The sequence below is a fragment of the Ostrea edulis genome, chromosome 5 (assembly GCF_947568905.1).
Source record: "Ostrea edulis chromosome 5, xbOstEdul1.1, whole genome shotgun sequence".
Taxonomy (NCBI): Eukaryota; Metazoa; Mollusca; class Bivalvia; order Ostreida; family Ostreidae; genus Ostrea; species Ostrea edulis.
This window is the reverse complement of record NC_079168.1, coordinates 42097406-42110091: the sequence shown is the minus strand read 5'-3', so window position 1 is coordinate 42110091 and position 12686 is coordinate 42097406. Positions and strand designations below refer to the sequence as shown.

Below are 12686 nucleotides of genomic sequence, written 5' to 3'. Positions count from 1 at the left end.
AATCTATTCTAACGCAGATCCCCATGGTACTATATGATAGGGCAATTACGGCAAATAAAAAAAAAATTAATGTAAAGAATGTTTTAATGCAATTTAAAGTTTTATTAAAATTCTATACATTCAATAGACAAATTGGTCACAAAATATTTATCTCACTGTAGACAGGACAAATTTTCTATCTAGATAATATCAGTCTGCTGTTGATTTCACACACTGCATTGTCGGCGCTAAATGAAGGAATTAAGAAATCACTCTCTAGTGTGTAGAAATGTGGTGATTAATTTTAATGAAAAATGTTATAAATTATCACATTCTCCATTGCAGTTATTATCATCTCACATACACAACAAACAAGACAGTGATTCCTATATTTATAATTGAAATAAAAATTGAAAAAGTAAAATCAACACATATGGCATTCCATGTTGATGTCCATAGTCCCTGCCCACTGATGTTCATAGAGTGCAAAATTAACACAAACTCAAACAATTAAAGATATCTTTACTTGCTTGAAGATACCAGGTTATTGGATGCATGCAACAATTCAATTCAAGATCTTTTCAAAAAATTAATGACATCTTCAATTCTAAATCTTTGCATATATTTATTGAATTGTTGATGGCAGTTACTATTCTGCGGAAATGATGCGTGAAATTAAATTATTGCTTTTTTCAAATGAATATATGATATCAACAATTGAATTAATGTGCACTATAATTCAATACACTAATTTTGAGGTAAATTTTAGTTATTTCCCTTTGGAGAAATCTCGTACATGGCAAGGTGCGAGACAACTTGTTTACATGCAGGAGTGGGACAAATATTCATCACTGCATAAGTGAATCTGCTCAGTAAGTTTCTCATCTGCAGTTTCATCACCTGAATTCAACTGATACACAAACTAAGTAAATGATAAGTGTTCAGGGAGTAATTAAATCCATGGAATTGTTATTATATCATGTTATTTTTACTGCTCATACATATCATATCCAGGAAATATTACTTGCAAATATATGACTTCGTTTTTATGTTTTCACTTTTTATCAAAACATTTCTTTCAATAGTACATAAATTGTATTTTGTATTTTCTACATTTACATATTTATTTAAAGAGAAGCTGCTTTTAATACATTTTATCGTCTTCCTCACTGACTGTAGGTTCACTCTGTCCCACTTAGACATTCAAAGTTCCACTTACTGCCTTGTTTCTTGTTTATTTATTACTTTGAGCAATATGCCCATCAGTAACATAGCATATAATATATACAAAATTCAAAGCACAATTAATATACCAGTGCAATAACTTGATCATTTTCCATTCAGTGACTTCTATTACACAAGTTATATCCACATATACAGTAAAAAGTAGTCAAGTTTACTCTAAAGTGGAAAAAATACATTAATAGGAGCCAATACACAAGTTCCAAGATATCAGCTCTTCTGCGATGGAGGTATGTTCAGTATTCTGTTGTACGCTTGAGTGGGTACAAGATGTATATATATACATGTATTATAAACTAGCGTATATGTAACTAAGAGTAAAAGTTCTGAAAGTGTAAATATTGTTTATATCAGCCATTGGTATACATTAAACTGAGCATATGAAGAATAATATTTCTTTGAATTAGGCCATTAAATTAAGTCATTTATTTTCATTTCCTCTTCTGCATGAGTGATGCTTTAATAATCAAAGAAAGATTTGTGATTATCAATTTTTGTTTGAGGTATTTTATTATCAAATAATCATAAACTTACTAAAATTGCATGTGTGTTCCAGCAGTTTGGGTGGTTGCATGAAATCTGATAATCATCCTTTAGGCAACATATTAAGGCAGCAATAAGCATTAAAATTTGTACCCACCACGTGTGAACGAAAGTATGTTTTGCAACTACTGTGCATAAGAGTTCTACAAAGGGAAAGAAGTATTGGGCAACTCGGAAATTGCATATAGTAATACATGGACAGAATTCTGCATCCCTTTGTTAATTCATAGCATATGATGACAAGAGTAAATTACATTTTCTGTAGATAATGATTGTAGTAGTTTATACATGATGTACTTGGCCTATACCAGTAATACTTTTTAAGGTACATCGATCTTCATGTGATATGTCAGAAGTTTTTGCAAAAATCTTTATTTCATTCAACTTTGTGCATGATAGAAATATATCTTTCAGAGGAATTTTATTCACTGAATAAAAAAAAAAACCCAAAAAACTGGTGAGCTATTGATTGTGAAAAACTTAATATTTTATAATAGAAAAAATGCTTTCAAGGGCAATAACTCCTATTCTGGTATTCCCTCTACTGTATGTCTATTCTACAGTGATTTCCCTAATATCCACAATTAATTTATACATATTTATAAATTAGCATTAAAAATTCGTCATTTTAACAAGTCTTTATCTATATTTATTCTGTTTTATGAAAATGTGTGATTTTCTGATGCTTACTTATACATGTACTTCTGTTAATGCATATCTGGCATCTTAAAAAAGATGGTGACATAAATATTTTCTTTGGTTATAAATTAAATTATATTGAATGGAAATTGATACCGTTTTTCTGCTTTCAACCATAATATATTGATAATTTACACGAGGGTGGAGCTACCTATATACACATCATAAAGTGAACATTTAAAATAAAGTGGTACTCATCTTCAATCATCAGAAACAATGATAATTCCTGAAGATTAATTTCAATTAGTGACAATAAAATAATTTTCAAAATCATTAAGATATAATGAAAAGAGTAGGGGCAACAGTGCTTCACCCTGAAGACCCCTTGTTCTACATTGAAAAAATCACTATTTCACACAACTCTTAATGTTCATGTTTAAAGATAGAATGCTTTTAAATAGTTTCCCCCTTATCCCTATTTTTATAAGTTTTTTAAAAAGGTAGACTAAATGCACCTCCTACACAGAAGAGCTCTTATCTCGAAACTGGCTCAATGAAGAGAGCAATAATTCATTTAATGTGTGCATCAGTTCAAAAAATGCATGCAATAATTGAATTGATTGCTCTCTTCGGTTGAATTAATGACATCATTAATTCAATCGATGCATGTCATAATTCTGTTAAAGAGAGCAATCATCTTCTATCCACATATCCACAAAGGATCAAATTAAAGATCTCTTTAATTGAATTGTCTCTCTCTTTAAAAGAATTGATATGCGCATCATTTCCTTTTACAAAATCATTATAGATAATCAAAGATATTATGGACAAAACCATGATATTAATTTAAGTGTCATACAATGTTTAACTTTACATTGTCGTGGCCTTAAGGATGATCATGGTTCACCTCCGTTAACAATGGAGATAAAACTACAGATAGTAATCATAGTTAACAAACTATTCTACAATGAATAAATAAATAAAACACCACACTCTCCCTCATTCTCTAACAAACAAACATACATGTATATAGATTTTTAAAAATCCAAATTCAAATCATCATTGGTTTTGCCCATGAATTTTTTTTCCAAAAGTGCAATAGTCTGGGATAAACTAGGGTTAAAGTGTAAAGGTAAACAATTTGATTGGTCAATATAATACAGAATGTTGGAACCATTATTTCATCTCTGATTCTATCACGATTTTAATATTTAGTATTTCCATTGAGATCTTGTTTTTTGCAAAAACTTGGGGAAACTTTTCAATTTATTAACAAACACATGTAACTATTTTATATAGTGAGTTCAGGCATTTAGCAATTCGTGTTTGAAAGTTGAATGGTGGGGGAATACACAGAGAGAAAATTGCCTTCAAATTTTTCTGAAAGTTCTTGGTTAGAAAGAAAACCAGTTCTGCCCAAACCCCAAAATCACAGAGGGGTATCCTTCCGAGTACACAAGTTCATCGGTTTAACCTTGCATTTCCACTACATGTACTATTCACCACTACTACTACAAAAATATCTAGCTAATATAAGTCAATCTTCGCATGTAAAATAATTAACGTAACAGGATAAGTAACTCACATGTCAAGAAAAGGGGGGGGGGGGGCACTCCCCATTGCTACGTGCCTGGAGATTCATGTATAAAATGTGATTATTTATAAAATCATTTCATGTTGGTCGGTTGTTATTTTGACTCATAAAAATTGAACAAAGTGAGTAAATATCGAGATACGGTAGAGGAAATAAACAGTACTGTGAATTCTGTGTGTGTGTGCATGTTCTCTTCCGCTACCAAACATCAGAAATTTAATCTAATATAACTCATGTCTTTGGTACTATGATATTCACATGTTACATTCTGAAAATTAATTTTCAAATCAGGCAGATATTTTTGTATCAGAAATATGAATCATCTCTAGCCATCACTGCTTTGTATACAAGAGTTGCCCAAGCATATAACTTATTTTCTGAAGTGTTCCAAAATTTTATGGTCCTGATATCCCGTATTGTTATGATTTGAATTATACGAATTATGTATATAGGTGACAAAAGAATGATATTGAAAGTTTGATAGTTAACACTTTTATGTACAGGAAATGATATTGAAAGTATAAAATTTCAGAAAACATTTTTACTTTAAAGAAATTATTTGGAAAGCATGGTAAAGAACATTTGTTACAGTAAATGCAAGGGCTTATTATTATGACAATTAATGCACTCATATGACCCAAGTAAATTACACATGTAAATTAATGATAATTAAAAAACTTTATTAACATATTAATTTCCTCCTTCTGATGAAGAGTATAAGATGGCCATCTTAGAAAATCTCTACTCCCATATATTTGATAAAAACTAAATGCATGGTTATTATGTCCATGAAGCTCTCTACATAAATTGTGAAATTCATGGATCCTGGACCAGGGGGCCAGGGGTTCAGGCTCTAGGGTGGGGCCAATATGACCATATAGTGAAAATCTTAGGAAATATACATCTCTACTCCCATAAATATTGTGAAAAACTAAATGCATGATTATGATGTCCATGAAGTTTTCTATCTATAAAATGTGAAATGCATGGTTTCTTGGCCAGAGGTTCAGGCAGGTCAATATGACCATATAGTGAAAATGTATTAAATCTTAGAAATCTTCTTCAGAAACTCCACTCCCATATATATCAGAAAAACTAAATGCATAATCCATGAAGCTATCTACCTAAATTGTGAAATCCATGGTTACTGGGCCAAGGGTTCAGGCCTTAGGGCAGGACCAATATGGCAATATAGTAAAAAAAATATTAATCTTATAAATCTTCTTCCTACTTCCATATGAGAAAAACTAATTGTATGATTATGTCCATGAAGCTGAGACTCTACCTAAATTGTGAATTCCATAGCTCCTTGGTCAGGAGTTCAGGCCCTTGGACAGGGAAAATGTGGCCAAATAATGAAAATATATTAAAAAATGTGCTTCAAACTTCCATTTTTCCTTTTTCTGTAATTAAATAGGAATTGTATGTATTTTGAAAGATCATAAACATATGTACACAAAAGACTATATTGAGGCTTATATACATGCAAATACTAGACTGCCTGCGTGTACTGTGATACTCAGGTGACCATCAAGGCCTGTGGGTCTCTTGTCTCTTTGAATGATTGAAAAACATCAACTCTCTGTAGTAGTACTTTCTGTACTTTGATTAACTCAGACCATTGACTGTTTTAACTCCACCTTTTGTATTCAATAAAACAGATTGAGCTTTACAGTAATTGTATCTCATACTTAGTGCATCTGTTCCATTTCCTTTAGTAGACACACTGCCGGAGCAGACACATATTATCATTGCAGAAGGATATCTGCTATCGTAAATTAAAGATGAGAATATCAGAAATTTCAAACAGTTCTTAAAGGATATTGATAGAATATCACAAAAAAATTATCCTAATGCAGCGAAGATCAGAATGACATACACGTACATGAAAACAATAACTTTGTCTTACTTGAATTTGTTTATTTCTTAATTAATCTACAGATTTTGATTTAATTCACGGTTTAAAGCCCAAATGTGCACAGCTCTTTGGAATAAAATTTAAACACTCTTAAAAGCATTAGAGGATTATGTAGGTATATAGACGTGCTAGCTACTGGAGGTAGAGTGGCATGCATTGATTAAAATATTGGATTGAAAGTTTACATTATTGATTGCATGTAGTCATTAAGACATATCTTGATTTACAGCATTGTTACATGCTTAGATTGATTGCTGTTATGAAATATTTACCAACAGTCACAAAATAGGCAATAGTCCAGAAAACTGACAATACATGGATATACCTGGTATAGCGACAGGGTGCTAGGGAACATTAAGTTCACTTTAAGGTAGATAAAAACCAGGAAATGAAAGAGAAAATTGTATGGCTTTGTGTTGGCCTTTATTTCAAGTAATAAGAAATTAAAGGGATTGCTTTCTTGTGTACAGGGTTGGATAGGTAAAATTACCAAAGTATGAAATGTAAAAGACGGGCAATTTAAATATCAACCAACACAGATCGCGACACAGTGTATATTTACGTAGTTTTCCAATATTCCATGGAAGTATGAATATAAGTGCATAGGAGAATTTGAAATGGGAAATAACATATCCAGATTGAACTGCAGTAAAAATAAAAAAAGGAAAAAGAAGAAAAAGGTATGCAATGAGATGCTAAAATTGTACGTTGTATCTTTTGTGCCTTATTGTGGAGGATTTTTTTTAAAAAGTCATGCAGATGTGTAGAAAATTAATGAAGTAAGACATTTTGTGCACTGTTCTAAATGAGAAGAGGTACCACCAAATATCATGAGTATGGGAATTATCTTCTTATCACCTCTAGCTCAGAATATATTTGGATGAGATTTGATGAGGATTCATTTGGGTGAATTAACTGATTCAGCAGTGAACATTTTATGACATCCTATTTACTTTCTTCATTTTGTTACATCAAGAGGCTGGCACACAAATGTATGTAATATAGGAAAGGAGAAAATTTATAGCTGGACCAGGAATCAAACCCAGGACCCCTGCATTACTACTCAGGTGCTCTAACCACTGAGCTATCCAGGTCGATTATTCATGGTCCATATAGTCCAAACTACTACATGCACCAAAACAAAAACAAAAACATTTTATTTTATGACTGTAGCTTGTGCTTTAAGTTTTTCTCACAATGGTCCAAGTCATTTGTTCCCACTTGAAAACACTATTATATAGGAATGAATTCAGAGCTAATTTAAAGTTTTGTTCTACCTGGCAATGTGTCTCTTCTATACTCTAAATATTGTGATTCAGTAATTCAAACTTGTTGAAAATTTAATCCACAAGGTCTCTGATTGAAAAAAAAAATCAAGGATATAAAACCATGTATTATTGGAGTTTGTATAGTATATTAATGCACACTAACAATCACAAAAATAATGTGTATTTGTGATGACATAGGGGCAAAATGTACTTTGCCAATATTATTGTATTGTCCATTGAAGGCTGTGAAAGATTTCTTGTTCAGTTTTGTCAACAGGTACAGTAGAGATTAGGATTCAATCTGTTATAACATTTAAAGGGTCTAACTTCTCTCCTCTACAAGAATGCATATGCATGTGCAGGATCGTTGATCGTCTGCCAGCTGGGATAAAACAATCAGCATTATCATCGGCAATGTCTGTAAATTTACAGACTGAACAAAACTATTCCTCTGTTATACTGGAATAACATGAATGTCTATTTAACGGTCTGTTTTCTGATTCTGTATATCGGTCAGATGGGTTCGATTTCTGGTGGTCAGATAGCTCAGCTGGTAGAACACCTGACTAGAGAATAGAGGGGGCCTGGGTTTGAATCCTGTTTTGGTCCATTGCATTCTCTCCTTTCTAGTGTAACATATGGTGCCATAAGTAAGTATAAGTAGACCAGCCCCTGGAACTAACAGGTGAAAATGCCTGTCGGGAGAGACAGTCTGATCCTGGGTTGATGTCTTCAAGGCATGAAGACATTTAAAGAGGGAGGAATGTAGCATTCAACCGTGTTTGATCGCTGGTGGCCAGATAGCTTAGTTGGTAGAGCACCTGACTAGAGATTCAGGGGGCTCAGGTTCAAATCCCTATTGCATTTTCTCCATTCCTAGCTATTACAGTTGAAATACTTCACAAACCTAGTGAGAATAATATTTTGGATCATAAATAGTAATTTTCACACAATTTTAGAATGGCATTACAATCTCTACCTGCACTGTAAACAATTTATTTACATGCAACTTACCTCCTTTTGGTAATTTGCTGTCATCAGAGACACTCAGAGACAGTGTACGTCTGCTTTGAATTGCACTGTAAAGTTGGGTAAGGGAATACCAGATAAATACGTATTTATTTCCAAAGGACCCAAACTTAAGGAAAAGTTTAATGCTCAGGTCGAGTTCTTTCGAGTACTCCACTTTTAGGACACTAGACTATGTTGAATAGTATTTTAATAAAGACCAGTTCCTGATAATATTATAAATTCTGAAAAATGCCTATTGATCTAGAATGAAAAGATTCTATTCGTTATATTCACGAAAAATAGATATGAATCTGGCACATAGCATCGTTTTTCCAAATAAAAAAAACAGCATAATCAGAGACGTCATCATCCTGAGTTCCTCAATTGTTTTTTGTATAATTTTTTTTTTTTACAACATATCGGTAACATCAGTCTTTATAACATATCAATATATCATCACGTACAAGGTAGGCATCTTGGGATGTAGGCATCTTGGGATGTAGGCCTCCTTTATAAACTCATCCATTAGACAGTTTTCTAATGATATTTTAATTTTAATCATTTTAAATCTTAGTATTTTAACGTTGGTCTATTATGGATGAAGTTCTTGGGTTTTTAAACTCAGGTGACCTACTGCATTTGATCTGCACCCATCATCCATCATGTGTTAATAATTTGAACATTTTAACTTCGATCATCTCGATAACTACCATTCCAATTCTTTTCAAAATTGGTAGGAAGTATCTTTAGGACAAGGTGGACATACATTGTAAATTTCTGGACTCTTCCACCCCTGGGGCCTTAGGGGCAAGGCAAAAACTGCCATTAATTTTCAAAAATCTTCTTCTCTACAACCATACATGTGTAAGAAAAACTAAATACTTAGTGATTATAGAACAGGAAGGCCTCTACCAAAATTGTAAAGTTCATGATCCCCAGGGTAGAGGTTCTGACTCCAGAGTGGGGCCAAACTTGTAATATAGTATTTATGTGTAAAACATTCTAAAAACCTCTTCTTTAATGCTATTGATACTAAATTCAAACTAAATACATATTAAGAAAGAGCAGGTATCCCTTTACCAAAGTTGTAAATTTGATGATCCCAGGGGTAGGGGATTTGGTATTGGGGTGGGGCCAAAATGATCAGTGATTAAATGTGTTAGCAAACATTTTTAACTTCTTCTTGATAACTGCCTCTCCAATTCTTTTCTTTGGTATAAAGCATCATCAGCAAGGGGGGCATAAATTGTAAATTTCAGGACTCCTGCACCCCAGGGGCCTTAGGAGCAGGGTAAAAACTGCCCAAATTGACCAATTTTCAAAAATCCTTTTCTCTACAACTGCATATCTTTTGAGAAAAACTGAATTCATAGTGATGTAGAGGCTGAGCAGGAGGGCCTCTGCAAAAATTGTAAATTTCATGAACCCTGGGGTTAGCTCCGACTCCAGGGCAGGGTCAAACTTGGTATATATAGTGTATATGTGCAAAACATGTACACCTAAATGATATCTGCTTTAATGCTATTGATATTAAATTGAAACTAAATAGATATTTAGAAGGAGTATATTAGGTAGTCCTTTACCCAAATTATAAATTTCATGATCCTAGGAGGTAAGGGTTTTGTTTCAAAATAGTGAATTTTGCAACCCCTATGATGGGTCCAAATTAGTCATATCATTTAATGTTAATACATATATTATGTAAAGCCTTTCATTGGTATATGTTGAATATCAGAAGTTTGCTTAGATATTCTGAACAGGATTTTTTTGGGGTCTAGATTGCATAGCTCTTGGGACTAGTGATACTTTTAACTAGTACTCAGGTGACTGATAAGGTCTGTGGACTAGTGATACTTTAAACTAGTACTCAGGTGAATGATAAGGCCTGTGGTTCCCTTGTTACATTGACTAACATGATTTTTACCGGCACAATGGACAGACTATGTTTTAAATTTATCGATCCCTTCGATCATTTATTGGTCTCGGCCAACGGACAGGTGTTAATAAATGTCAAACACTGGAAGGAAAAAAAAAGGGGGGGGGGTAGAAGCTTGAGAGGAAATTGACTTCATAATTGCCTTGGGAAAAAAAATGACAAAAAAGGTGGGGATTTGGGGTACTTCTACCCCAAAAGGTTGATCCTTACATTTCAACTCGCCTAGGCCCTACCTTTCACTACTGTAATATAATATAAGGGAGACCAGTCAATATTAGTCCAACTTGTCAATCTATGAATGTTCCAGTTAATAAACTTTACGTATGATGAATAAACATTAGAACTAATAAATGTTAACATATTTTATGCAATACCAAATGCCCGATTCCTGGTCAGTTTTGCTATTTTCACTCTCGTCTTCGGTGCTCGAAGACGAAAAATCGCTTTTATGAGGCGTCCACTTTGCTTATCTTGTTTATTGAAAGGTCAATCTCTGGTAGGGTAAAGTGATTGTGAGTCGGACACCCCTTTCTTTCATTTTCGTAAGCAGATTTATTCCGACTGTTTCTCATTCTTTAAAGTTTAATCATTGCTTTATTAAGTCAATCACAGAGGAAGGTGAATTTAGGCCTACAATCTAATTAAAATTAGATCCTATGATCCGCTCATCTACTATCGCTACACATAGGATCATAGGATCTAATTTTAATTAGATTGGTGAATTTATTGCATGAATTTTATTAGCTGCAATAATGTAGCCCTATTCGATTTTTTGTTTATTCTGACCCCCCCCCCCCCCCCCCCCCCAAAAAAAAACAAATCGGAGAAGCCTACATTATTGGTTTGCCGCTAGAATTGTATTAGAATTGTCCGATTTAGATCGTGTCCGACTCACAATTACTCTACCCTATCACCAACATTCTTGCTAAAATGTATCACTTTACGAAAAACGACAACTGTATTGCAGGGTTCGGCACTAACTCTCGTCAGGTAACCCAATGCAGTAAATTTTGTCCTGGGCTACTCAGTATCCGAATACATTTATTGGTAGTCCGGTGGACTACTAAAAATCGAAACTCTGTACGATAAAATAATAATCTACGTTCCTTTTTACTTTCATGCAAACTTTCTTTTTACTTTCATTCCTGTTCTGTATTGTTGTAAATACAATGCACTGCCGTATTTTGCTGAATTTAATGCTCACCTGAAAACCACGAGTCTGAAAATTATGGAAAAAGCGCAGTTTGTGTGTATAATATGCGGCAAAGCTTCCAACCAAGCGGCATTTTAAACTTTATTCTTTACAGTTAATTTCACTAGAAATCAGTGTGGAAACAAAGCACACGAATTTGGATAGGCGGCGTTGCATTTTTTAAAAAAAAGAAAGAAGAAAGAAAAGAAAACGGCACGATAATCTTGTCAAGATAGCGAAATAATGTTAATTTCAGTAAAGCACGGGATTTTATAGCATTAAAGTTCCAACAGACTCGATATTTTCTTTGTTTAAACTTCAAATAAATTAAATAGCCGACGTTATGAAAATACTGAACAAGTGTTCAGTGTGTTGTAATCGTACACTACCATTATTTACATATTTTCTACAATTTTACGTTTCTGTAGTAATTTTCTTGAGATCGATTAGGTGAATATGTCTCCGAGTGAAACATTACGTAACCGCCGAGTTTCACCTGAAAATAACCTATTGTGGGATATAATACGCACCCTTTTCTCACATCAAAGGAATTCTTGAAAGAAGAAAAAATATTCGACAAAACAAGGTACTAGCATAGACACGTTACCGTGATTCAAGCATAATTATGGTAGTTTGATGTGAGAATCGGTCAAAATAGATTTTCATTTAATTGTTCCATAAGGTACAATTTGGCATCTAGATTTTGAAAAGTTTCAGAGGGAGACCCCCCCCCCCCCTGCTGGAGGGGGCAAGTCCCCTTCCGCAACCCCCCCCCCCCCCCCTCCCCTCGTCGATTCGCGACTCGGCCGTCTGCTTTCAGCAGCTGGGCAAGTTACCCATCAGCAGGACTACTAAATTATAGAATCTAGTAGTTCTTTTGACTAGTATAGTGACAAACACTGGGTTCACAAAAAGGAGAAGTAACTGTGTTACGTCTCATCTATGTAATTCGGTGATTTTTAAACCAGTAAACAAGAAAAACATGAGGATTTAAAACTACGTAACTTTTAAAATGGTTTCCCCGTATTATTCTATATTACTACATCATAAGTAAATCTACTTCTAGTGCATTTGACCTTCTGAAAACACCAAACATGGCACATTTATGGTCCCCTAAAAGAAATGTTGATCCAGACCCTAATGCAGATTTCCCATATAAAGTTTGTATGGAGTGCCAAATTAACACAAAAGCGCATCAATCCATTTGATGGAAGCAATAATTGATATGATGCATGCAATATACTCATTTTCGAAGTTGCCACCTAGTTGTTTCCCTTTGTTGAACTCTTGCGTATAGTAAAGATGCAAAACATATTTTCATGCGGTGAGCACAGTCATATGATTACCAGCTGTTGTACAAACAC

The 12686-nt window shown here is 33.7% G+C and overlaps 1 protein-coding gene across 3 annotated transcripts in view; it reads left to right on the top strand.

The window, feature by feature from the left end:
- The first annotated feature begins 6076 nt into the window (after window positions 1-6076).
- The window catches only part of LOC125652301 (nesprin-1-like), a 120834-nt gene continuing 114224 nt past the window's right edge, over window positions 6077-12686 (top strand). Inside the window, exon 1 of one of the 3 annotated variants that reach the window (XM_048881378.2) lies at window positions 6077-6595. In XM_048881378.2, coding sequence (XP_048737335.2) covers window positions 6533-6595 — 63 coding nt within the window. In that variant the 5' untranslated portion in view covers window positions 6077-6532. The remainder of the gene's footprint in view (window positions 6596-12686) is intronic. The other 2 variants (XM_048881376.2, XM_048881377.2) reach the window with 2 other exon arrangements.